The following is a 27,558-nucleotide window of genomic DNA, read 5'->3' on the forward strand; positions in this document are numbered from 1 at the left end:
TTAAATCCATGAATGGTGATTGGAGTGAAATCTACACAATATGGCACATTGCTGAGGAATGTCCCCTCCATAATATTGGTGGTGGATGGATCACCTTAATCCCAGCCAGTGAGGTCATTGCTTGGTTCTGGGTTTTGCATTTGCTTAAAAAAATGTCAAATGCTTTGTGAAAGTTCAAATACATATCAAACATGTGACCTTTTCAATTACTTGATCAAAGAATTGCAATAGTTCATTTAGATGTTTTTAAAAGTGAATCTTTTATGGGGATAATTGTAAGATTCCCAGTCCATAATACCAATTTTAAAGAGAGAATAAGAGGAGATACAGGAACTGCACTAGTGCATCTGTCCCATTTTTGCATTGTGTTGCTTTGATGTAGCCATTTATTTTAACCCTGAAAATGTCTTATCAAAAATAAGTCTTCTTTTCATTTATATATTGCACTGAAAAGAAAGCGTACCTGATTTTCTTATCTACACTAGGCCAGGATTGAGCTCACTGCTCCATTCATGCATTAGAAATGGGTCTAGGTATTTTAGTGATTATAAGAAGGTCAGCTAGATGAACCTCACAGAAATGAGTTCCTTGATTGGGGCTGTTAATCTGGTCCAATCAGAGAGCCCTGGCTGACAGATATAAACAGGAGTGTCAGAGATTCTGTTCACTCTGAGAGCTGGCTCTGAGGAAGCCAGACCAGTGTCAAGTACGATGCATGTGTAAACAAAGGGTAACTTGATGGGCTACCAACCTCTCTAGAGTTATTTCATGCATATTGGAAGCTTCATTAATGATGATGCTCTTTGAGGTTCCCAGGCCTTTTTAAAATTATTCTGTTTTTAATATATTTCTGATATAGCTCTTTTATTTCATAACAATATCTGCACTTCAAAAGGAAAATCATTGAACATAAAGTGCTTTGGGACACCTTCAGGCAGTGATAAGTTGTTGTATAAATGCAAGTTCATTCACTCTTAGGGGCATCTGAGATATTGCCATTTCTTGAAGATTTATTTTTCATTCTCTGTAAATCTATATTTATGTGAGACCAATTGAAGCTAAATATTGGCCGTGAATTCACTGAAAATTGATAACATTTGAAGTTCTTTCAGGATTGCAAAATAGAAGTTTAAAGAGGAATTATGACATACATATTCATAGAAACTCCATGAGTTATAAGTTTCTGTTAGTTTGCAAAACTAATCTCAAAGTAGAAATGAAGATTAGTTTTGAAAGTCTTCCCAACTGGAATGTTTGAGGGTTGATTTGATGCAGTGTGGAAAATAGTCACCTGTGAGAGTGCCGTAATCCACCATGATCTTGTCAGCTCTGGCAATTAACCTGCACCAGTCAGATGTCAACAGCAACCATTTTAGATCTGGGCCATCTGCTTGGAGCCAGTTACACCATAAACCTTTTTCCTGCTATTTTACTACTCTGTGGGAGGTTTGCATGAGGCAGGATGCCTGGGGAATCACCTCCTGCAGCATTTACACTGGCTCACTGCTGACCTCATGCATCTGGATGGCAAACGATTCTTTCCCTTCTAGATCAACGTTTCTGCCTCAACATTTAATTTTCTAACAGGTTTTAGTCGCAATTTATATCACATACAACACTTTGAAAATGCTACTTATTGTATAAAGGAGTAGAATCCCTTTAATGTTGCAAGTAATTTTCACTCCCACGTTTGGCAGTAGACAGCTCCATTTGCAGAGTTCATCTGTACGAGGACTAGCCCTGGGAATCTACTTTGCTAGAAACCAGAGTATGGCCCTCATTGTGCAGATGTACATTCTCTGAGAATTTACTTTCTATTTGCCTACCTTTATTTTTGTTCTTTTATTCCTTGGACTTCCAGTCCTAATGTTTTAACTCTCCAATCCCCCCCTCTCCTTCCAACCATTTATAATGAGGTATTGGGAATGGTGAGACATCTTTGGTCAGTTGAAAGCCACCAGGAAGACAAGGTCCTGGAGTATATTGGACTTATTGAGTAACAAATGGTTTCGGAACAGAAAGAGGCCATTTGGCCCACCATGTTTGGGATGGCTCAGCCACAGGACCTTGGCTCACCTCCCAGTTTGCCACCTGTAACCTTTTATCTTCTGGTGAGTATTCACAGTTTCCTTTTAGAAGCTTGACTCCATCTCAAAATCCACTCAACGCCCGAACCACTCTCACTGTAAAATTTACGAGTAAATATTTGGAGTGTCCGTTGACCAAGTGCAAAAGTAACTCAATTGTTTGATTTCAAGGGAATGATGTTCTGCTGGACAATGTGTGATCACAATTTTGGTTTCTCAACTGTTGTTTATTTCAAGCCAAATCAGAAAGGTCTTACGCTGTAAGGCAAAGACCAAAATTCGATATTCTCTTGATGAGTCAAATCCCTCAATGATCTTTTAACATGAATGAATATATTTTTAATGCTTGTCATTAATGATGTTCATTTCTTTTCTCAGCCTTCCAATGTCGGGGGTGAAACTTCTGCAGGAAGCCAGCAAAGCTCACAGCAAGTTGGAATTCAGAGTTTTGTTCAAGAACTTTTTCAAGCACAATACAGGTATCTATGATTCAATGATCGCACTAATTTGAACGTCAGCCACACAGGAAAAGTGAAAAGAATCATTTTGAGGATTTCTACATTAAACTCCCACCACAAATAATAAATTACTTGTCACTGGGAGTTTGGAAAGTGACATGGCATTTTTTCTGTCTGCTAAGCTACTGCATTGCTGTCATTGATCGGAGTCTAATGCTCTTAATACTTAAAGGTCTGATATACTATGTGGAGCTACAGAACTCTGTATAATGGGGACAGCTCTAGCCAGTTACAGAGATTTCCCAGGATCTTGTATCTGAACAACAATGTTTAGTTTGGTTTGAAGTTACTGCTCTTGCAGTTTAATTATGGAGTTGCTGTGGTGCACTCTCCATTCATGATGTTACTGGTGTGGCTAATTGGGGATGTTTCCAGACATGTCTTAGTGTGACTGTGATTTTATTCAATAGGTTGGGCTGGTGCTTTGAACATTGCTTCTCTTTTTAGTGCCAATTCAGCTTAGCAGCTACTTGCTGAGGGACAATGCATGTTCAGATTGTTTAGGGAAAGGGACGAGGAAACTGTGCTTTGGTGAATGTCAGCTAAATTGTTAATGCGAGTAGCAAAGAAAGTTCCTCAGTCAGCAGAACAAAATAAGGAGATGAAAATGTGCCCTTTGAGTTTATTTGAGGATATGAGCAAGATGCTTTACCATACAAAGCAGTCAGGAATACACCAGGAAATGCAGAAATTTCCCAATCATCTCCCGTCCCTTGCAGCCCAGATCACAATGTACAGCTTACGATACCCATTTCATTCTTTTATTTCAGATTGTTGTGGGTTAACACGAATTTATAAGTGTGACGCATCTATTTTGACATCAAGTTTTAAAAGTAAAATAGTTTACCCCGTCGTTGTTCCTGTTAATCTTGTTGCTAAATCAGAGGTAATGTGGAAACCTGTAGATCAACATTATTTTTGGGAGCAGCTTTTAAAGGGAGGAAGAAGTGAGGCAACAGTACTTTATTACTTAATAGATGTGCTGGCTTAGTTTTGGTTGACTGATGCTCCCTGTTAAGCATTCCTTCAGAAAGTTAGGATAATTAAATCCGCCAGCAAAATGGAAGGTTTTCTGTGAGAGGAAATGGTGGATTTATGTGACAGAAACATTAAACTTGCTTTATGCTTTAATACACTTATTGGAGCAAAATGGATGTAGAAAATGAGGCTTGGTATTATATTAATGATGGTGTCTGATTACACTCCTGTAATGTGCCGTGGGGTGTTTTAATATTACATATAAATGGAAGTTGTTGTTTAATCAATGCCTGAATGATTTCACACATTTGAGGAGTTTCCTGTGAGCTAAAATTTTCAAAAGCCCATTGTGAAAAATTCTCACTTCCCTGTCCCTCTCCTTGAGTTGTTTTGTGTGAGAAGCTGAAAACCTGTCTGCACGAGAAAGATCTTCCCTTTCAAAGTGTGTTTCCTTCGAGTTTTAATAACATGATCCTGGTTATTATACTGCCTGAGGTTAATCTAAAAGGCATAGGAATAATTTCCTCTGCAAGTACTCCTTGTGTCGTGATGTGCAAAGAGAGAAAATGGACAATGAATTGGAGAACCCAGAAGAGCCATTGCATTGTTCTATTTCCTGATACCTGTTTCAATAAAGGCTACCATTTGAAAGTAAAGGATGTACAATCCACCTGCAACATTTCTCCTCCAGTTGTTTTCTCTGCCTTCATTGTACTCAAGTGATTTGAGGGTCTTTGTGCCAGCAATTGCACAATCTAGCTCATAAAACTGAGCTCACAGTGGATAAAGTATTACTTCAACACAATGACAAATTCAATAATTGAATGCTTTAGTTCCTTTGAAAATGTGTCTATGTTCTGAAAGCATGGTTCATTTCAAATTAGACTCCTGAATTTATTTAGAATTATATAAAACTAATCCTTTCAATATTAAAGAACTAAAGATTTTTACCTATATGTAATACTCTAATTGACCATTGGAATCATCCTAACAGCTAATAGAGTGCACAAATGATTCATTATCTTTATTTGAGAGGTAGGTGTGTAATTGAACTATGAAACTGGTGGTTCACAAAAATATACCACAGCCCATGGTTGAATGTCATGTAGTTGTATTTATGGTTCAGTCACAAACTAAACTCACAAAGATTAGTCTGATCCCAATCATTCTAAGTACTCTTGGCGAATAGTGCCAATTACTACCAAGCAATCCCTCTGATATCGAGTCATAGAGTCATGGAGATGTACAGGACAGAAACAGACCCTTCAGTCCAACTCCTCCATGCTGACCAGATATTCAAACCTAATCTACTCCCACTTGTCAGCACCTGGCTCATATCCCTCCAAATCCTTCCTATTCATATCTCCACGTTAAACACTGAAGCAAAATACTCATTTAGTATCTCCCTCCTCTCCTGGGGCTCCACACAATGGCTGCCTTGCTGATCTTTGAGAGGCCCTATCCTCTCCCTAGTTACCCTTTTGTCCTTAATGTATTTGTAAAAACCTTTTGAATTCTCCTTGACCCTGTTTGCCAAAGCTATCTCATGTCCCCTTTTTGCCCTCCTGATTTCCTTTTTACATATACTCCTATAGCCTTTATATTCTAAGGATTCACTCAATCTATCTTGTCTCTACCTGACATATGCTTCCTTCTTTTTCTTAACCAAACCCTCAATTTCTCCAGTCATCCAGCATTCCCTATACTTACCAGCTTTCCTTTGACCTTAACAGGAATATACTGTCTCTGGACTCTCGTTATCTCATTTCTGAAGGCTTCCCATTTTCCAGCCATTCCTCCACCTGCGAACATGTGCTCCTGATTAGCTTTTGAATGTTCTTGCCTAATACCGTCAAAATTAGCCGTCCTCCAATTTAGAAATTCAACTTTTAGATCTGGTGTATCTTTTTCCATTACTATTTTAAAACTAATAGAATTATAATTGCTGGCCCCAAAGTACTCGCCCACTGACACCTCAGTCACCTGTCCTGCCTTATTTCCCAAGATAGGCCGGGGTTTGCACCTTCCTAGTAGGTACATCCACATACCGAATCAGAAAATTTTCTTGTACACACTTAACAACTATGGCAGTCCCAGTCTATGTTTGGAAAGTTAAAATCCCTATTATTCTTACAGATAACTGACATCGCCTTACAAATTTGTTTCTCAATTTCCCACTGACTCTTAGGGGATCTATAATACAATCCCAATAAGGTGATCATCCGTTTATTTCTCAGTTCCACCCAAATAACTTCCCTGGATGTATTTCTGGGAATATTCTCCCTAAGTACAGTTGTAATGTTATCCCTTATCAAAAATACCACTCTCCTCCTCTTTTGCCTCCTTTTCTATCCTTCCTGTAGCATTTGTATCCTGGAACATTAAGCTGCCAATCCTGCCCATCCCTGAGCCACGTTTCTGTCATCGCTATGATATCCCAGTTCCATGTTCCTAACCATGCCCTGAGTTCATCTGCCTTCCCTGTTAGGCCTCTTGCATTGAAACAAATGCAGTTTAATTTATCCGTCCTACCTTGTTCTCTGATTTGTCCCTGCCTGTCCTGACTATCTGACCTGCTCCTCTTCCCAACTATACCAGTCTCAGATTGATCTCTTTCGTCACTATCTCCCTGGGTCCCACTTCCCCACCTTAAAAGACCTGACTGAGCAATTCACCTTTTGATTGGGCTGTAATCTGCTTCAAGGCAGCCATTACACAAAAGGACATGAATAAACTCTTCCCTACATTTGACACGTTGATGACTGGTTTGCTTTGACGTTAAGAGAATTCAAGACAAACAAAAGAATATGTTTTGTGTCCAGTAGATGCAAGCATTCTGATTGAACTTTACAGGCACAAAAATGGTGCCTGGAATCTTCATTCTATCTACACCACTTTTCTTTCAGTCCTCCAGAGGGATTAATATACTCTGATTATATGTAGTTTTTAACTTTGTACACCCCAGTCCAACACCGGCATCTCCAAATTCTGATTATATGTACAAGACTTTGGGATGTGATGAGCTAAATTTCACATTTCCAATTTAATTATTTCAATTTGCACAAATTAATGTTCCAGGTTATCAGCTAATTGTTAAATGTACTAAAAGAGATTTTTGTTTAAAAACTATGCAGCATTCAAAATTCATTATCCCAAAGATACTAGCTTTGAACAGATCACTCCACCAAGTTGTCTTACCACCACATCCCTTAATCCTTTATCTACCAAAGTGTGTCAGCTTCTCTCATCTTTAGTGGTCAGTCCCAGGAAATTTTTGCTGCACTTTTAGTAGTTTTGGGATGACGTTCCAGCAAGCTGTTTGATGTTTAGGAAGCCTTCCAGCATTTTATAGCAACTGGTGTGATGTTATTGACAAGCTATTCTGCACGCACTGAAACAGCTCCAAGATTTTCGGAAGTAGCCTGAAAAGGACCGTCAGGATCCCGAAAGAAAAAGAAAATTAAAGAAAATATTTAATTGTGTAGGGTAAATGAAGTAGATGAATTCAGAGATCTAATGATGAATAGACAGAGACCTGATAACCAGGGTGAACCACACAAACTCTTGCAGACCCCTAGAGACCCTTCTTTGATTTCTTTCATGGGATATTGGCATTGCTGGCAAGGGTAGCATTTGTTGCCTGTCCTTATTGGCCCTGGTGAAAGAGGTAGGAAGCTGCCTCTGGAACTGTGCAATCCATGGGGAATAGGAACACAAGGGTGCTGTTTGGAAGGGGATTGAAGGATTCTGACCCAGTGACAGTAAAAGAACGGCAATGTATTTGTTTGTCCGGGTTGTGCATGGCTTGTAGGGGAACTTGTAGGCGGTGATAATCTCATACATTCGCGCTCTTTATCTTTCTCGATGGCTAAGGCTGCTGGGTTTGAAGGGCACAGTCAAAAGAGCATTGGTGAGTTTTGCAATGCATCTTAACTACACTGCTACCACTATGCACCAAGGGTAGACGGCTGCTGATCAAGCAGACTGCTTTCTCCTGTATGCTGTTGAGTATCTTGAGTGTTGCTATAGCTGCTTTCAGTAAGGTAAACAGAGAAGACAAAACACTGTTGAGAACGGGGAGAGTCTATAAGCCAAATGAAGAACTCACTGCTGCAAAACTGCATAAAAGCAACTAAAAAAGAAGACATGTCTCCAAATCATGACAATTGCACAACACCTTTATGACAGTCTTTTTTAACCTAAAAAAAAGGCAGTGGATAAGTAACAGGCTACAGTCATTGTGGTTTTACTACTTAGTGATTTATTGTCCTCATCTGTTTTTTCTCACCTGTTTTGGTGTCCTTGACACTTTGTTACCCATGCTTCTCACTCTCCTGAGATGGGAGGTTAAAGAAGGGTGGGTGGGGAGGGCAAGGGAAAACAGAAATACTAAAACGCTCTGTGGACAATTAACTAATTGTTTGTGGTCTATGGAAACCATTTTCTTTGAAGATTGTTTAATTGATGTAATCAACGATAGAAATGAATTGAAAGTTGGGACTGGGAATGAAATAGCGAAGGAGTGTTGTTTCTTCTCACAGGCAAACTTCCCAACATTAACCTGATGAAGTGCAAGCTTGTTTGTTTAAGATAACCTTCTTTTCGGTTTGATTCTTTCTGTAAGGTTAATTGAATATTAAAGGTTATGACTTTGTTTATGCACTCAGTTTATGTAAGCCCCCATGACGATGACCAGTTTACTGTGCCTGGCTAATCTGAAAGTGTGTCATCTTCAAAAGTGCACCTATTATGGGATACTGCAACATCAATGGAAATAAGTCTTTGCAGTGGTTTCTTAATGAATCTGCTGGTTTACTTATGCTTACTCCGAATTCCAACAGAATGAGAAATGAATTCAAAACTTAAAATGAGTTAATTATCACCAAACCAAGTCAAACCCCTCCCCCTCGTGTGGGGCCTTGGGACATTTTATTGCTCCAAGGGTACTGTGAAATTGATAGACCTGTCAATACACAATATAGTCATAGTGATGTACAGCATGGAAACAGACCCTTTGGTCCAACCCATCCATGCCGAACAGATATTCCAACCCAATCTAGTCCCATTTGCCAGCACTTGGTCCATATCCCTCCAAACCTTTCCCATTCAAATACCCATCCACTTGCCTTTTAAATGCTGTAATTGTACCAGCCTCCACCACTTCCTTTGGCAGCTCATTCCATACATGCACCACTCTCTGCGTGAAAAAGTTGCCCCTTAGCTCCCTTTAATATCTTTCCCCTCTCACCCTAAATCTGGACACTCCATCCCAGGGAAAAGACTTTGTTTATTTATCCTCTCCATGCCCCTCATGATTTTATAAATCTTTATAATGTCATCCCTTAGCCTTCGACACTCCAAGGAAAACAGCCCCAAGCCTATTCAGCCTCTCCCTATAGCTCAAATCCTCCAACCCTGGCAACAACCTTGTAAATCTTTTTTGAACCTTTGCAAGTTTCACAACATCTTTCTGATAGGAAGGAGATCTGAATTGCACACAATATTCCAACAGTGGCCTACCCAATGTTCTGTACAGCCGCAACATGACCTTCCAACTCCTATATTCAGTGCACCGACCAATAAAGAAAAGCATACCAAACGCCTTCTTCACTATCCTATCTATCTGCAACTCTACTTTCAAGGAGCTATGAACCTGTGCTCTCAGGTGTCTTTGTTCAGCAACACTCCCAAGGACCTTACCATTAAGTGTATAAGTCGTGCTAAGATTTGCTTTCCAAAATGCAGCACCGCACATTTATCTGAATTAAACTCCATCTGCCACTTCTCAGCCCATTGGCCCATCTGGGCAAGATCCTGTTGAACTCTGAAGTAACCTTCTTCGCTGTCCACGACATGTCTAATTTTGGTGTCATCAGCAAACTTACTAACTATACCTCCTATGTTCATTCCCAAATCATTTCTACAAATGATGAAAAAGAGTGAACCCAGCACCAATCATTGTGGCACTCCACTGATCACAGGGCCCCAATAGCATTTATTGCAGATATGATCCTCGTAACCCGTAAACTCTCTTGAAACTCCCACATCCGACAAGAAGAGCACATCACTCTACTAAAGGCCATTTTGCTCCTTCCAATCTACAGACCCAGAAAATAACACCGTCTTATTGATCTACAAAATACTGCTCCATGCTAGCTTAATACTTACGTTTATATCTTTAAAATTTAATCAAGAGTCCAATCCCAATAAAAACATATGATCAAGAAAGAGCCCACTCTTTTTACTAATGTAGATTTATAGCAAGGCTATATTTAAAACTATTGACTTAGCGGATTCTGTGCTGTGACCTCTCCCAAACAGGTTCCTCCAAGATCAGTTGTGAATTTTGCTGTTGTGAATTATTCATAGACGCACTCTGATGTCCAGCAATACATGAATCCAAACAGCAAAGACAGTAACTGCGCAGATTCATAGCTGTGTCAGTTAGCACTGTCACTGGGTCAGTGGGTTTCTTTCTCTCTCTCTCCCTTACAGACCATGTGCTCGCTGCCTTTATCTGTCTTTCTCCCTTGTAAAAGTGCTATTTTTTCAATTTTTTTTCTCCAAAGTTCCAAAATGATGCAACAGCGGGCGGCACGGTGGCACAGTGGTTAGCACTGCTGCCTCACAGCGCCTGGAGACCCGGGTTCAATTCCCGACTCAGGCGACTGACTGTGTGGAGTTTGCATGTTCTCCCCGTGTCTGCGTGGGTTTCCTCCGGGTGCTTCGGTTTCCTCCCACAGTCCAAAGATGTGCGGCTCAGGTGAATTGGCCATGCTAAATTGCCCGTAGTGTTAGGTAAGGGGTAAATGTAGGAGTATGGGTGGATTGCGCTTCGGCGGGTCGGTGTGGACTTGTTGGGCCGAAGGGCCTGTTTCCACACTGTAAGTAATCTAAAAAAAACAGTAATTTCTGCTCCTGGAATTCGAGGAAATCACCTCCAATACCTCAAAAAAGGAGCAGCTGTTACAGCTACAAATGTTTCCCGTACTCCATCTTGGATTAACCAGAATCCTCTCTGTTTTTAAGTTCCCTCTATCCAGTTTAATAGACACATGTAAATGTTTTTAATTGGCTTGTATAGTCTCTTTTTTTAAATAACAGTTTTGTCTTTTCCTCTCCTCTAGTGGGAACTACTTGTTCATTCTTCTTTTGGCCCCATGAAAATAAAATAGAATCATTGCAGCTGTTTTCTACATGCTCATAACGATCCTTTGTAAGGGCCCTAGTGGTGCTCCTAACCCTCTACAAATAGATGGTGTGTGTAGAGCATGCTGTGTCTACGTGTAATTCAAAATCACAGTCTGACTTTTATCCACACCCTCGCATCATGATTTGCATATTGCTAATCCATGCTCTGGCCATTCATCTCTGGGCTTCTTTCCAAGGTGACAAACCTTCCACGGCCAATGGAAACTGGCTGCTAGATGATAGTGAAACCATATTCCAGTCACAGCCATTTACCAGTCTCTGCCATTTACCAGTCACCCAGTTGTTCCATTCCTGATGGCTATTAAACAACCCTGCTGTGAAGTATGTTTGTGTATTATTTTTATGTTTGTATGTTTACATGTACAGACACAGAAGGAAATACGTGCATTCACAAAAGTACATGCACAAGATGTACAGACAGAAAAGCATGCCCAAGCTCACTGCACGTGCATACTCAAGGATACACACGTGTTACTCCTTATGAAAATTATTTTCTGGGTGAAAAATTCTTCAGCTTGCCCGAGATGAATTATTAGTAACTATATCATACATTGTAATCCTTTGTTCTGGTCTCACTTGCAAGTGAAACATAGATTCTGCATTGAACCTTTTCATAATCTTCAAAACCGTCATCAGATCACTCCTCTGCTTTCACTTCCCTTGAGGATAAATGTCAAATTTGTTCAATCTTTCCTGCTTGATATTATCTGCATGGTCAGAATTGGGTTCAGCTATGATCCTGTCCTCAATGATTAGCTGTCCTCTTCACATTCGTTGTCTACTTTCATGCATGAATTATCACCATGTCAGGAAATGTGGGAGACCAGTTGTCTGAGGGACCATAAGTCAAGATGAATCTGTTGGTTACTTATAACTTTACGGTTTGGGCTAAGATGTTGTGTAAAGAAGGAATCTTGACACGTTTTTGATTAGATTAGGTTCCCTATAGTTTGGAAACAGGGCCTTTGGCCGAACTAGTCCACGCCAACCCTCCAAAGAGTAACCCACCCAGACCCATTTTCCCCTCTGACTAATGCACCTAACATTATGGGCAATTTGGCATGGCCAATTCACCTGACCTGCTCAAATTTGGATTGTGGGAGGAAACCCATGCAGACACGGGGAGAGTGTACAAATTCCAAAGGCTGGAATTGAACCTGGGTCCCTGGTGCTGTGAGGCAACATTGCTAACCACTGAGCCACCATGCCACCCTCCTGGAGGTTTGGAAATGGAAACTGAGTTTCGATCGTGCTTGGTTTTGTCCACTTGGACCCTATAAAACGATGTTCTAATGACTTCATTGGAGGGTAATGGGAAAGCAATGCCAAACCTGATGGTATGGAACTAAATTGATGCCGGTTATGTAATTATTAACCTAAATGCTTCAGTGGTCCTGTCATTTCAGGAATGTGGGTTAATTTAAATCATCTGAAATCATGGGCTCTGTAAATCCTCAAAGAATTTGGATTCCTTTGGTATTAGCTTTAGCACTTGTTAATATTAATGAATGTCAAAGAATAGAAAAATTCTGTGCTCATACAGCATTTGTATTTTTAAAAAGAAGTCTTGGCTTCTGATTAATATCTGCCAAGATCCCCTGTCTTTGATTTTTGGAGGGCAAACTGGTTGCTGCAGCCAAAGTAGAGCAGTCAGCTTTGAAACCAAGAAATCAGGTGTGGCTGTCGTCATCAGTTCTCTGCCCATCCTGCCCATTCTTCATCTTCTGGTTGACCGTTTATATTTGGCCTGGGTTGCTGTTCCAGATCAGATACTATTTCCCAAAGTATGGATTGGTCAGTTGCCAATCTTACCTCATTGTCAGAAAGTGATGGGTTCAAGCTTCACATTTGAGTTGAAACATAAAATCTAAGTATCATTGGTCTCTTGGGTGGATATACAACATACCAACGCACTTTGCCAAAGAAGAGCAGGGGAGTTTTCTCTGGTCTCCTGGCCAATATTTATCCCCCTTGTAATTAACATCACAAAAACATCTTTTAAAAATTATCACATCGTTATTTGTGGGAGCTGCTTGTGCATAAATTGCTCACCAACAGTGATCAAGCTTCAAAGTTACTTAATTAGTGCCTGTCATTTTGATACGTTTGGTGGGCATGAAAACCTTTACATAAATATGAGTCTTTCTTTTATACCTGAGAGTATATATTCAGTTAGCTCATATTAAATTGTTGATAAGGATCAGCCTATTCTCTGTTGATAATACTCAGTTTTGAAGGAAATGAACTGCATTTTTATGTGTTAATTATGCCTCTTTTAATTCAAGGCAATGCAGTTTGAAGAGGGGTACCTAACCAATTATTCTTCTCAGCATACTACCAATTACTTCCTTTCCACAGCTCACTGGTGTATGCATGGTAAGAGAGTTGGGGATGGATACTTATGAAGTCACAGGACTCTGGCATTATCCTGAGCGCCCAGTTTTTGCTGGTCCAAGGTAAAGGTGTAAGGAGCAAAGTCATATCCTGCACTCTGACCTTCTGGTTCAGTGGTGGGCTATTTGCCTCTAATTTTTCCTGCCACTTTGCAGACTTCGAAGATCCATATGCAGCAAAAATATTCGAGGAGAAAGTGAGGACTGCAGATGCTGGAGATCAGAGCTGAAAATGTGTTGCTGGAAAAGCGCAGCAGGTCAGGCAGCATCCAAAGAGCAGGAGAATCGACGTTTCGGGCATGAGCCCTTCTTCAGGAATGAGGAAAGTGTGTCCAGCAGGCCAAGATAAAAGGTAGGGAGGAGGGACTAGGGGAGGGGTGTTGGAAATGCGATAGGTGGAAGGAGGTCAAGGTGAGGATGATAGGCCGGAGTGGGGTGGGGGCGGAGAGGTCAGGAAGAAGATTGCAGGTTAGGAAGGCGGTGCTGAGTTCAAGGAATTTGACTGAGACAAGGTGGGGGGAGGGGAAATGAGGAAACTGGAGAAATCTAGGTTCATCCCTTGTGGTTGGTGGGCACCTTATCTTCCGCCTAGGAACCCACCAACCATAAGGGATGAACTTAGAATTCTCCAGTTCCCTCATTTCCCCTCCCCCTACCTTGTCTCAGTCAAATCCCTCGAACTCAGCACTGCCTTCCTAACCTGCAATCTTCTTCCTGACCTCTCCGCCCCCACCCCACTCCGGCCTATCACCCTCACCTTGACCTCCTTCCACCTATCGCATTTCCAACGCCCCTCCCCCTGGTCCCTCCTCCCTACCTTTTATCTTAGCCTGCTGGACACACTTTCCTCATTCCTGAAGAAGGGCTCATGCCCGAAACGTCGATTCTCCTGCTCTTTGGATGCTGCCTGACCTGCTGCGCTTTTCCAGCAACACATTTTCAGCAGCAGAAATATTGCCATGTTAATGGCTACGGATGGTGTTCTTTATTCTTGCTCCTCCATGCCTTTGGTAACTTTTAAAAACTGCACGCACATTATTTTGTTTCTCCTAGTAGTGCATATCACCTTGATATTGGTACACATACAATAATCAAAGGAACTGTGAATGTGAACTGTACTGCTCGCAAACAAAGCCTTTCTCTGTACTTGAGTGCACATGACAATAAATCAGTCAATCATAATGCAAAAGTGACCCAAGTGGCCTGTTTGTAATGAAACAAAAGCTCAACTCAAAATCCACTGAAAAGAGGTAAAAGTTCAGACACAAAGTGTCTGATGTTTGGTAACGATGATCAGACACTGGTACTGCAAAGACAGGCAGAAGATGAGAACTGTTTTGGGATTATCACCAAGTACTGTATAGTGCTGGTGAGTACAGAATCCCTGTTCAAAGAAACAAGGCTTGTGGAATGTTAAAGACCAAAGTGCCACCGGAGGATACTTTGCTGCTGGAAGTCTATCTGAGTGTACACAGAAGAATGAATGAAGGGTACTTTGATTGAAAAGATACTGGCAGATTCACCCAATGGGGTATGATGAACAGGAATGTTTTAGAGTCTGGAAGAATATGTCACATTGTGTATTGTACAAGCATATCATTGGAATTTTGGTTGTGTGAAGTTAATACGGAATAATTTTTCTATAGTCTAATATTAATTACTGTCAATATGATGTTTAATTGATGTTGATTTTAGTAAAAATCTAACAGCATGAAATCTTGTCATGCAGTCCTTTGAGACAGCAAATGAAAAATTCACAGATTTTTAAAAGGTTTGGTCTTAACAGGGGTCAAGAGAGACAAGAGAATTTGCAATGTTTAGATTATTTGTAGTTTGTATCTTTGATTTTTGATAGAGAAAAGCATCATTGGGATTGTTAAAAATCTGAAATGGAAATTCCAAGGATCAGTACTCTTGTGTCATTTGAAAGAGGAAGAAATTAATGAAGATAGCATGTCTACTTGCATGTCTCCAGATATAGTTAAACCTACATGAAAACCTCAGCAATGATGGCCTTTTCTAGCCTTCACTTCATGGCAACCAAGTGACAGAGTTGTCTTGTTTCTTCAGTCTGACATTGAGGCAACCTGCGCTCGTGATTGATGGAAGCAGGATCACTTTGATCCCAAACCTAATGCCGCTCACTCATTTCAAGCTGCTGTAGGGGCTTCAGCAATGTCAGTCAATTGGCAGCAGGTCACTTAATTCATTATTTATCGAGGAGGGCAGCTGCCCCCATTTCATGCTAGAAAACACGCAACAACATAAAGTTTTGCAGAACCCAGTACTTTATTGATTGCAACCGTAAGATAGACCATGCAACTACTCAGTTTCTATAGCCTTCAGGCCACAAAAGGTTTCTACTCCAATCCTGAATGGTAACACATGGATGATGTTAATCAGTGTTCCCTTCCCAGTCACCTTGCTGCCAACGACCTAATGGAACACTTTTAAAATCAGTCTCAACACAGCCACACTGAAACACAAAGATGGAGAGTAATGTGGCGAATGTGAGATTATTCACTCTAACTAAGAATGGAGATGCAGAAAAATTTTTAAAGACATGAGTCTTCAAAATCTTAGTGTTCATCGAGACATCATGGCTTCTTCCAAGGAACACAAAATATTAGAATATTTGCAGTTACAACTATCAATTAGAGAGGCAAAAGTGGCACTTTGAATTTTATTGCAAGGGATTTGCAGTGCAAGAATTAGAGAATTTTGCTACCATATGGTCAGACCACACCTGGAGTACTTTGTGTGGTTTTGGGTTCCAAATGGAAAGGAAGCATATACTTGCTTTGGACATGGTAGGGAGAAGGTTCACTAGATTGATTCTTGGGCTAAGATCATTGTCCATGATCCGACACCAAGTCCACAGTGTGTCCATATTCCCTTGAGTTAGGAAGAATACAAAGTGATCCTATTGAAGCAGACAAGATTCCAAGGGAGCTCAAGGTTGATTCCCCTGATTGGAGAACCTGAAACATTGGGATGTGGCGGAAGCAATTTCAAGATGATAAGCACATTATTTTGTTCAATGATTTGGAAAAAAAAATGTTGAGTCCCTGGAATGGTGGGGAAGGAAAGTTTAATGTACAAAATCAGATGACAATTTAACAAAGTTAGTTAATAGATGATGTGGAGGAACCATTATTGGACTGGGGCGGGCAGTTTAAAAATCACACAACACGAGGTCATCGTCCAACAGGTTTATTTGGAAGTACTACCTCTCGAAGCTACCTGATGAAGGAGCAGCGCTCCGAACGCTAGTGCTTCCAAATAAACCAATTGGACTATAATCTGGTATTGTGTGATTTTTAAGTTAATATATGAAGCAAGTTGCAACAAGAGGTGGAATTATTTTGAAAATTTGCTGTCACCTTCCAAGATTCTTTCGTCACTTATTTTTGGAAAGGGCTTGGGCAATATTTTTACAAAAGTTTTACCTAAAAGGGTTTTCGTGCTGAGTGTAAACTGATAAATAATTTTATGATGCAAGACAGGCAATTCTATTTAGAGACCAAATAATAGCAGTCCATTAGTCATGTTCAATTATTCAGGAAGTTACTTTGCACTGAGTGTTAAAAAACTTTTTGTGAATCTTTTGTGGTGGCACTGAATATTTTGTAAATACATACACAGGCACAAATGTTGATCAAACCCAAAAGTGACCACAAAGAGAATGATATTCCAGAAGTAGGACAAGATACAGAGAAAGATATTATTTCAATTTGAGTTCACAGACTAATAGTCATTTTTGTTCTTGTGATGGTAAGTGGACAGATGCTTTTAAGCTGGTCTCATCATATCAGTCCTGTGTTATCAATACTGTAAAATTCAGAGGTTAATAAATTGGAGTCTTATTTAGTGTCAGTTTGGTCCACTTTTGGAAAGTCTGCTTATGTGAACAATATCTTATCCAGTATTTAAGGAAAATTCATCGTTACACTCTCAGCTCTCAATACCACTCTAATACATACATAACATTGGCAGTCTACTTAGAATCGTAGTGATCTGGGTGACACGGTGGCACAGTGGATATCACTGCAGCCTCACAACGCCAGAGACCCAGGTTCAATTCCTGCCTCAGTCAACTGTCTGTTTGCACATTCTCCCCATGTCTGCATGGGTTTGCTCTGGTTTCCTCCCATGGTCCAAAGATGTGCAGGTTAGGTAAACTGGCCATGCTAAATTGCCTGTAGTGTTAGGTGTAGAGGAATGGCTCTGGGTGGGTTGCTCTTCAGAGGGTCGGTGTGGACTTGTTGGGCTGAAGGGCCTGTTTCCACACTGTAAATAATCTAATCTACTTTAAAAGATGTACAATATGGAAACAGACCCTTTGGTCCAACTCATCCACACTGACCAGATATCCTAAATTAATATAGTCCCAATTCCTACCATTTGGCCCACATCACTCTAAACCCTTTGTATTAATATATATCTAGATGCCTTTTAAAAGTTGGAATTGTATCATCCTCCACCAATTCCTCTGGCAGTTCATTCCATACACGCACCACTCTCTGTGTGAAAAAGTTGCCCCTGAAGTCCCTTTAAAATGTTTCTCCTCTTACCTTAAACCCATGCTGCCTAGATTTGGATTTCCCTCACTTCTGAGAGAAACAGAAAAATAAACTGTTTGAGCAACACTAATAAAAGGATTGCTGATTAAATTCCTAATATTTGTTATCATCTTTTTCAGATGCTTGACTGGGTGCTGAGTTGTTTATAGGTGGGGTGCATACTGTTGACAGAAATTTGCCCAAATTGTACGGTTTGCTGATTTGGAATTTCAGACTGGACTAATACATTCTCCTGACATGCTCCCAACACTGTAATCAAACAAGTGCTTCTAAAATAAATTGCTTTGGGATTTGGATGCATGAGGTTGGGCGTAGGCCTTTTTGATCTTCGCTCACTTAATATGAGAAGAGTTGTACTTGATGACTCTTATCTCCTAACTTCCTAAAATTACATTTTTGATAATTGAAGATTTGATATAAATTACCTATCAGGACCAAAATGAGTGATGTATTCATTAAGTTGTTGACCAGAACATTGCAAAGTTCAGTAAAATGCTAGAAATGTGATCTTGACACATTTATCATGTCAGCCTGATTGCAATTTACTGGGATGAGCTCATTTGCTTTTCATGTCTAAGCTGATTAGGAAGGAAGGGTGGGTGATTGGTCCAGTAGAATTCCTTTTGAAAGAAAAATGTCAGATTATTACCTGAGCCTCATTGTAGTCATCAAATTGCATGTTTTGAAGCCATGTATTTATGTAATGTTATTATCAGACCATCAGCTACAAAGGAAAATCGCCACTCCCTCCTTTTTAAAAAACATCCTTCTGTTGGTGATTGATGATGCTCTTATTGTGGACTGAAAAGGTACAGTGTGTCAAGAGGTTATGAAGTTCAGTTGGACGCAAGCCAGAAAAAATCTCTTGAGCTAAGAAGATGTGCTCTTTAAAGCTAAGCTGTTATGTCTATGTGAAACTATCAATCAGACAAGCACCTTTTGAAGGAAATGGTTAGAGAACACCCAGTTGGTAATGGAGACAAACTTGTTTAATACATCTCAAAAGTGTAAAACCAACACCAGATATTTGCTGTCCTTGCAATGTTTATGTTGAAAATAATTTTGAAGTATTCAGATTAAATAAAATATACTTGCCTTACATCAGTTTCCTGCATTTCTGTGTATTTTTGCATGAAATCAATGGGCCTACATCCAAAGCAATTGATACTTTTGGAATTCATGGAGATTGTATAAAAGGAAATTGAAGGCAACGTGACTTCTTTTATTTTAATGCCTGGCTTTATTTGGTCTCTGAATCATTTTGTCAGACTTGTTCAGAAACTAGCTTGAGGACATTGCGTCACCCTATATGATGCAATTTTGTACAGGAGGTATGGTCCTGTACTTTGTTTCAGTCACCTTGTTTCTTCATGCTGATCTGCTCAGCGCATCTATCAGATCAACAGGAAAGATCATAGCTGGTATGCATTATGGCTGGATACTGTCAACTTGATTAGAGCTGGGGAATCTAAATAATTTATGTAATTGGATTTGGGGGCATGGGTACCTGGCATAGTTCGAGTTGGAGCAATTGTAGTGTGACGGTGGGACGTGAGGTGTTTGAGTATTTGGTGTATTTGGAGTGGCAGCTGAGAACCCAATGTAATTGGAGTTGAGGTGCTAGGTTTTTGTCACTGTGGTCTCTGTTGTGAATATGCCTGGTTACAACTCTTTCCCATTTAAAATTAACATGGCTTGCATGAACATGACATTGTTAGGATAGTAAAACATTTCAAAGTACGTCAGAAATGTATTATTAAAAAAATTCAACACTGAACCACAAAGGAATTCTAGGCAGGTCAAAGAGAGAGAGATTTCTTTCCTCCTTTGGGGGGAAAATTGCTGGTTAGGAATTAGATAGAATATTTTTCTTTCATTGAGTGTTATTCAGCATTATTAATGAAAAACTTCGGTGCAGCAGCAAATCCAAAGTATAAATATATATTGTTCTTTCCCATAAGGAAAACGCATGGGTTGGAGTAATAGGGGTACAACACAGTAGCTCTGTTACTGTGCTAGAGTGCTTTTGAGTACTGGCTTTGTGAATTTATCTGTGTTTTACCAGTTATGTGTGAAGTGAAAATTAGTTTAATTATTTGAGCAGGATCACTTAGGAAACACAAAGCAGGATCATTCACATACAACTGATACACTCTCAGTATTGGAAATAAAGCAGTACTCTTCTGTGTTTACAGATTATTATTCAGTTTAGAGCGGATAGCATAAATCATGCATTGTACTGTGCAGAGGTAAAAATCTCAGGAAATGTCATTGCCAAACTGAATGCACTTTGTTCATGAAGGTCATAGATGCACTGGAACCTTCGGTGATTGATTCTTGCTTCTCTTGAGAAGTTGCAAGCCAAGGAAGACAGATAAGGATGGGTTCATGAAGTGGACAGTCCCAAAGGGAATCTAGATATGAAGGCATCACAGCAACAAGCTGAGAGTATTACAGTGCCCTTGTTCTCCAACTCAGTTCACTGTTCAGTGCATAAGTAAATGCACCATTTCTTGTTAAAAGCTTAATTTAGCAAATGAAATTTGGTCTGTTGATTAATTTTATTTGACAGGAAAAATGTGGCTTGATCAAAGATTTGGTGAAGTTATGGCCAAAAGGAATATAAGGTTTCAATTTTGGCTCATGGGTAGCAAGCTTCTCTGAGCTATATGATTGTAGATTGAAAGCTAACTCCAGAAATTTGACCATATAATACTAACTGACATATTAGTGCTGTTTTGAAACTCCTACTGCCAGCTCATGTAGGTGCAGAAAAGGCCAAAGAGCATATGAGTTCTCCTAATTTTTTGTCAACATCATCGAAAGTAGAACTTAAGTTGCTGGAGAAACTCTACAGGTCTGGCAGTATCTGTGCAGAGAATGCAGAGTTAACTTTTTTTAAATACTATGACTCTTCAGAACAAAAAGCAGTTGGGAAAAGGTGATATTTATGCTGATGACAGGGTGGGGGCTCAAGGTGGGAAGTGGACTTGGAGCCCAGAAAAAGAGTGAGAAAGAAAGGCAGATGAAGGGATTGTTGATAGTAAACAATGGGAAAATAAAACGCTGATAATGGGGAGAGTGAAAAGGGTTAGCTGTTCTGAAAGTATCCATGACATAAAAGGGCTTGGGTGTGTGGGAAGATAAAGGACATGGAAGGAAGTGTTTGGGACCTAAAGTATTGAACTTGATGTTGAGTCCTAAATGCTGTAGGGTTCCCAAGCAGAAGTTGTGATACTGTTCTTCAAACTCACGCTGAGCCTCACCATACTGCAGCAATCCTGAGACAGAACTGTTGGCTAGGAAACATGGTGGTGAGGTGAAGTGGCAGGCAACTGGAAGCTCAAGGTCATTTTTATGGACAGAACATGAGAGTTCGACTGGTCCATGGGTGCTCAGTTTCTGTAAGAAATCTGCAGTGTCTCAACAGAAGCTGTAGGTCCCCTGTACAATGTGTTACAAGATGCACTCTATTTAGCCAGAGAGATTCCCACATCAGGTCCCATCGCCTGAAACGATGGGAAATCCAGGTGTGTTGGTTTTGTGTATCTGCAGTAGGCAGTAGAATTCCCCTATGTGAGAAGTACATGGGGTGAGAGTATACAAGGTACTTCGAAGGCCTGGATCAAAAGTCTCAATCAATGTGTTTAGTTCACGGGTGTGTTCTTTGGTTGGATCAGTTGATAGCTGCTTGTTGTGTTCCTGATTGTTCAGTTGTCGGTACACTTCCTTACAGTAATCTGTTCTATTCTGAATGACGATGGCTCCTCCTTTGTCTGCTGGTTTAATAACAATGTTGCGATTGGTTTTGAGAGCATGGATGGCGTTGCGTTGTGATCGGGTGACATTTTGCTCTACCTTTTGAGTGCGGCTGATGAATCTGGGATTGACACATTTCCTGATAAACCCTATACATACCCAGGATCTGTTCAGATGAGGAGGAACCTAACGAACACCTGAAGGTGCTAAAGGACCCTCAAAAGAACAGGATATGATGCCCACCTCATCGATCACCAGTTCCGACGTGCCACAGCGAGAAACCGTAATGACCTCCTCAGGGACAGATATTGGAATACAATCGAAAGGTCACCCTCTATTGTCCAGTATTTCTCGGGAGCTGAGAAATAACGCCATTTTCTTTGCAACCTGCAACACATTATCAGTGTGGATGAGCACGTGGCCAAAATCTTCCCTACACCTCCACTTCTTGCCTTTAAACAATTGCCAAACCTTAAACAGACCATTGTTCGCAGCAAACTGCCCAGCCTTCAGGACAACACCATAAAGCCCTATTGGGGCAACTATTCCAAGACGTATCAGATACTACCATGACACGTGGGGACACCACTCATACATATGTGATAGGTACTCCTGTGACTCAGCCAAAATTGTCTATCTTAAATGCTGCCAGTAAGGATGGCATGGTACATTGATGACACAAGCAGACACTATGACAATGGATGAATGGACACCGCACAAAAATCGCCAAACAAGAATGTTCCTTCCCAGTCGGGGAACACTTCAGAGATCAGGGACATTTGGCCTTGGATCTTTAGATGACCATCCTCCAAGGCAGACTTCAGGGTATGCAACAACACAAAGTTGCTGAGCATAGGCTAATAATGAGTTCAATACCCATGAGGATGGCCTCAAACGGGACCTTGGGTTCACATACCATCACACACACATGATTACACTCACACACTCACGGAGACCCCCTCTCATACATACTATCTCTCTCTCTCTCTCAGATACACACATCCACTCACCCATCATCAGACCCCCCCCCCCCCCCCACCACACACACACACACACACACACACACACACACACACACTCACATATAAGTCTATGGAGTGAATTTGCATTTGCAGATTTGTATTTACAGACACATTCTATTTTTTCAAAAGACACACCATCTGTACGCAATCAGTCCATGTGACATTTTATAAATTCCTACTTTGGAAACAATACCAGTCTGACTCAAGGTTGGAATACAGACAGGCTCTAACCTCCAATCTTTAATCCACTGTCTGAGCTGAAATGTCACCTGTTTTTATAAAACTGTAAGTTATGTCAGGAATGTGACTTGAAAGAAGTTCTGTTATTTACATATTAATGAATCAAAACCTGCAACCCCGTTCAGTGATTAAAGAATTAACAGCAATCTAGGTTTGTTCAATACATCACATCATTTTTATGACACTTTGATATTTTACTATAAATTCTGTATCCTATAATGCTGTCCCGCTAGCTACCTGACAACAGAACTGCGCTCTGACAACTTGTACTTCCAAATAAGCCTGTTAGACTAACCTGGTGCTGTGTGAGTTTTAACTTTGTCCACCCCAGTCCAACACTGGTACCTCCACCTCAATGTAGAACAGACCACATGGTGAGTAAACTAGATTTATTTGCCTAATTATTACAGTTTGTGAAATCCAGCTGTCAAACCAATGCTCCCTCAAATTTTTTTTCAGTGCATCGACTTCCATGGTCCATGGACAGCAGCAACTTCCAAAACCAGAAGTCGATGCATTGGCATGCCATTTGGCATGCAAAGAAACTTGTAACGGCTGTGCAATCTCGCAATTTAGAGGAAGCTTAAGTTTGCTTTCAGTCCACTTTATTGCTGTGCATGGCTTTGTGATATGTTAAGATCATTAAAGGTGCTGTTTAAACATTTTCTTGCTGCATTGAACAAATTACGGTCTAAACTCAAGATATCCCATCCCCCAGCAAGAACTGTTCTTTGTATTGACGCAAAGCACATACATTGCGCAAGTTGTTTCCCTGGTGGGTATTTCAGGTGCAGTATTTATATCTGAAGTAACTGCTGTTGATTTATTTGGACTGAGGTAATTGTGTAGATGGGTAATTATAAAAGCAGAACTGTAGGAGTCAAGTTTACTTTAAATAAACACTGTGTACTCTTTTTGCTGGGCGTAACAATGATTGCATTGTTTGGCTGACTTGAGAACAAATGTGCATGTGCAGTTGCTCTAGGAACCAATACAGCTTTTAATGACCTCCACATTGTAACTTTTAATATCACAGTTTAAGGTATGCTCAAAAGAGAATTCAACTTCATCCAAATTAAAACTCCGAAATCTAAATATGCTTCGTTTGATAAAATATTTTTCAAATGACATATAAAAGTGCACTTAGTTGCTCCTCGAGGAGATCTTCACATTTCTTATGCACAATTAATTATCGACTTGGAACCTTAGTCATGTTTTAGTGACTGAATTACTCAAATTCTGTTATTATGTGATTTTAGCATTTTATTTTTATAATATTTTGCAGCTTTGGAATCACATTCTAAGTCTGCTACTTCTGTTAAAGATTGTGAATCAGGTACATTGTTAACAGTTTTAAATTCAGTTATTTTACATTTGGTTACATGTAGTTTTAAGTTTTATTTGCTCCCTGAACTCATCTAAAGATGCTTTGTAGCTTATTCCGTGTTCAAAATTAGAATTAGGTAGTCTGTTAATTCACTACCAGGGAGGGGTTGAAATGGCAACAAATTAGTCATCCCTCATTCTCTTCCTCTTTCTACTATTGGATATTGACAGGCTGAGATTAGAATCTCAGTGTGAAAGTAAATATTCACCTTGTATTCAGTTCTGCAACATATTGGGACAGGGCACTGCTTCAACAGAAACCTATGTTCAGGGAAATGGTTCTGTGTAGTTAGTTCAACACAAAGTGCAGAAACTCTGGTAAAACTAATTGTTCTGTGCAAAGTTAAAACAGTGCCACTGAAAATAATTGATGGGAGCTGAGTCATTTCCTGAACATGTTGCTGCTGTTTGTTGAGCTTCTAAAGTGCACACTTTGGGATTCAGACAAGCCAGTGGAATTGTAAAACAAGTAATTCAGGTTTGCCTTGTGAGAAAGAAAAGCTACAGTGGGCAGGAGGCAAGAACTGTGCAAACAAAACTGGAAGGTTTTCTATAATATAATGGGAGTAATAATTTGCGTTTCCACTGTGCCATTTCTGTTAAGTAAAATCTTACCAAACTCATCACAGAAACAAAGCAGAAAAATAAATGTGGAACTAAGGGGTAATCAAAGAGGTCAGTCTTGAGGATTTTCAAAAATGAGAGGATGGATGAGGGTTTCTGGAAGTGGGGGCGTGGGACCATCAGTGATTGTGGGAAAAGGAATGGAGCAATGAATGAGAGGAAAGAGTCATAATAGCAGAAGTTTCAAGTGAGGTGGGCCATAGGATTGAAGCAAGAATAAAACAGGGTTAGGGATGACCATAATTAGACCATATAATGTAGGAGCAGAAAGAGTCCATTCAGGTCATTGAGTGTGCTTCTGGTTTGATCATGGCTGATCTGACAACCCTCAACTCCACTTTACTGCATTCGCCCTGTAACCCTTGAATCCCTTCCTGATTAAAAAATCTGTCCATCGCGGTCTTGAATATACTTAATGATGCAGCCTTACTGGCCCAGTTTATACAACGTCTCCTTATAAGGCAGTGTACCTGGTATTAACATCGTGAACCTTCCCTGGATAATCTCCAATGCTTTCCTCAGGTAAGGGGCCCAAAACTGTTCAGAGTATTCCAGCTATAGTCTGACAAGGGCCTTGTATAGTTTTATCAAATCCTCACTCTGCTTATATTCCATTCCCTTTGAAATAAAGGCCAGCATTTCATTTGCATTCTCTATAACCCTCAAACTTGTATGCTAGCTTTTTGTGATTCATGCACAAAGACTTCTAAATCCCTCTGTTCTGCAACTTCTCTGCAGTCTTTCTCAATATTAATATTATTCAGCTTTTCTATTCTTGCCGAATTGCATAACTTCACAATATTCCCCATTTTCTTCCATCTACCCAATTTCTCTCCAGTTACTTAACCTGTCTATATCCCTCTATGGTCTCCTTGTATTGTTCTCGCCACTTACTTCCCACCAATTTTTGTGTCATCTGCAAACTTGGCTGGACTACATTCCCTTATCTCATCCAAGTCATTAATATAGATTTTAAATAATTGTGATTCCTTTGACACACCACTAGTTATGAATTGCCATCCCGGATATGCCCCCTTATCCCAGCTCTGTCATCTGTACAAAGTTAAAAATCACACAACACCAGGTTATAGTCCAACAGGTTTAATTGGAAGCACACTTGGGTTCATGTCACATTACATGTGATCACCATTGCACTACACACACACACACACACACACACACGCACTTTCCCACCCCAGACAGACAAAGACCCACATGCACACATATATTTTGTGTGGTGAATTTGTACTTGCAGAGTTACATTGCACTTTGCTGAAAAACTGCATACATTCATGTAGAACTCTGAGCTCAAAAACTGCATGAATTTATGTAAAACTCTGTTATCTCACTTTTTAGATTAGAATCAATCTAAACATCAGGTCATAGACAGAGAACACAGGGGGCTAACATCTTCAACATATTGTCTAGCTATCACCATTGTTAACAGCTAACCTGAGAATGCAACTTTATAAAAAAAGGGTTTGTGATTTACACATGAAAGAAGTGAAACTATCACTGTATTCTAACAGATGAAAGGCTTAACAGACAATCAATTTTTCAATGTACAATTTCAGTTACATCACACTGCAAATTTTTTGCTATAAATTCTGTGTTACGATCGAGCCCTCCACAATCACCTGCTGAAGGAGCGTCGCTCCGAAAACTAGTGTGCTTCCAATTAAACCTGTTGGACTATAACCTGGTGTTGTGTGATTTTTAACTTTGTACACCTCAGTCCAACACCGACATCTCCAAATCCTGTCATCTGTAGTTAGCCTATTCTCTGTCTGTGTTAGTATACTACCTGCAATACCATGAGCCCTTACTAATCATAGAATCCCTACAGTGTGGAAACGGGCCATTTGGCCCAACAAGTCCACACTGACCCTCTGAAGAGTAACCTACCCAGACCCATTCCCCTACCCTATTAGTCTAAATTTCCCCTAACCTACACACCCTGAACACTATAGACAATTTAGCATGGCCAATTCACCTAACCTGCACATCTTTGGACTGTGGCAGGAAACTGGAGCACCCAGAGGAGACACGGAGAATGTGCAAACTCCACACAGACAGTCGTATGAGGCTGGAATCGAACCTGGGTCTCTGGCGCTGTGAGGCAGCAGTGCTCACTGCTAAGCCATTGTGCCGCCCATAAAGTAGCCTAAGAAGTGACATCTTATCAAATGCCTTCTCAAAATCCAAATATGATATCCACTGCTTCCCCTTTATCTGTCCTGCTTGTTTTTATCTCCTTCATGAATCTCATAAACTTGTCAGGCATAATTTTACCTTTGTGAGTCCATTCTGATTCTGCTTCATCATACTCTGTCTTTCTAAGTGTATCCTTTGTAACAGACTCGAACATTTAGTCAACAACAGGTAGAATCATAGAGATGTACCGCATGGAAACAGACCCTTCAGTCCAACTCGTCCATGCTGACAAGATATCCCAACCTAATCTAGTCCCATTTGCCAGCACTTGGTCCATATTCCTCCAAACCCTTTCTATTCATATACCCATTCAAATGCCTTTTAAATGTTGCAATTGTATTATCCTCCACCATTTCCTCTGGCAACTCATTCCATACACATGCCACCCTCTGCATGGAAAGGTTGCCCCTTAGGTCCTTTTTATATCTTTCCTCTCTCACCTTAAGCCTATTGCCCCGAGTTCTGGACTCCCCCACCCCAGGGAAAAGATTCTGTCTATTTATGCTTTCCATGCCCCTCATGATTTTATAAACCTTTATAAG

At 40.3% G+C, this 27,558-nt stretch overlaps 1 protein-coding gene across 1 annotated transcript in view; it reads left to right on the forward strand.

Annotated features, from left to right (window-relative positions):
- usp43a (ubiquitin specific peptidase 43a) overlaps positions 1-27,558 on the forward strand; it is a 438,498-nt gene that overhangs the window by 113,277 nt on the left and 297,663 nt on the right. The window contains exon 3 of the mRNA XM_060844205.1: positions 2,466-2,566. Within this exon, the coding sequence (XP_060700188.1) occupies positions 2,466-2,566 (101 nt within the window). The remainder of the gene's footprint in view (positions 1-2,465; positions 2,567-27,558) is intronic.

The sequence above is a fragment of the Hemiscyllium ocellatum genome, chromosome 25 (assembly GCF_020745735.1).
Source record: "Hemiscyllium ocellatum isolate sHemOce1 chromosome 25, sHemOce1.pat.X.cur, whole genome shotgun sequence".
Lineage (NCBI taxonomy): Eukaryota > Metazoa > Chordata > Chondrichthyes > Orectolobiformes > Hemiscylliidae > Hemiscyllium > Hemiscyllium ocellatum.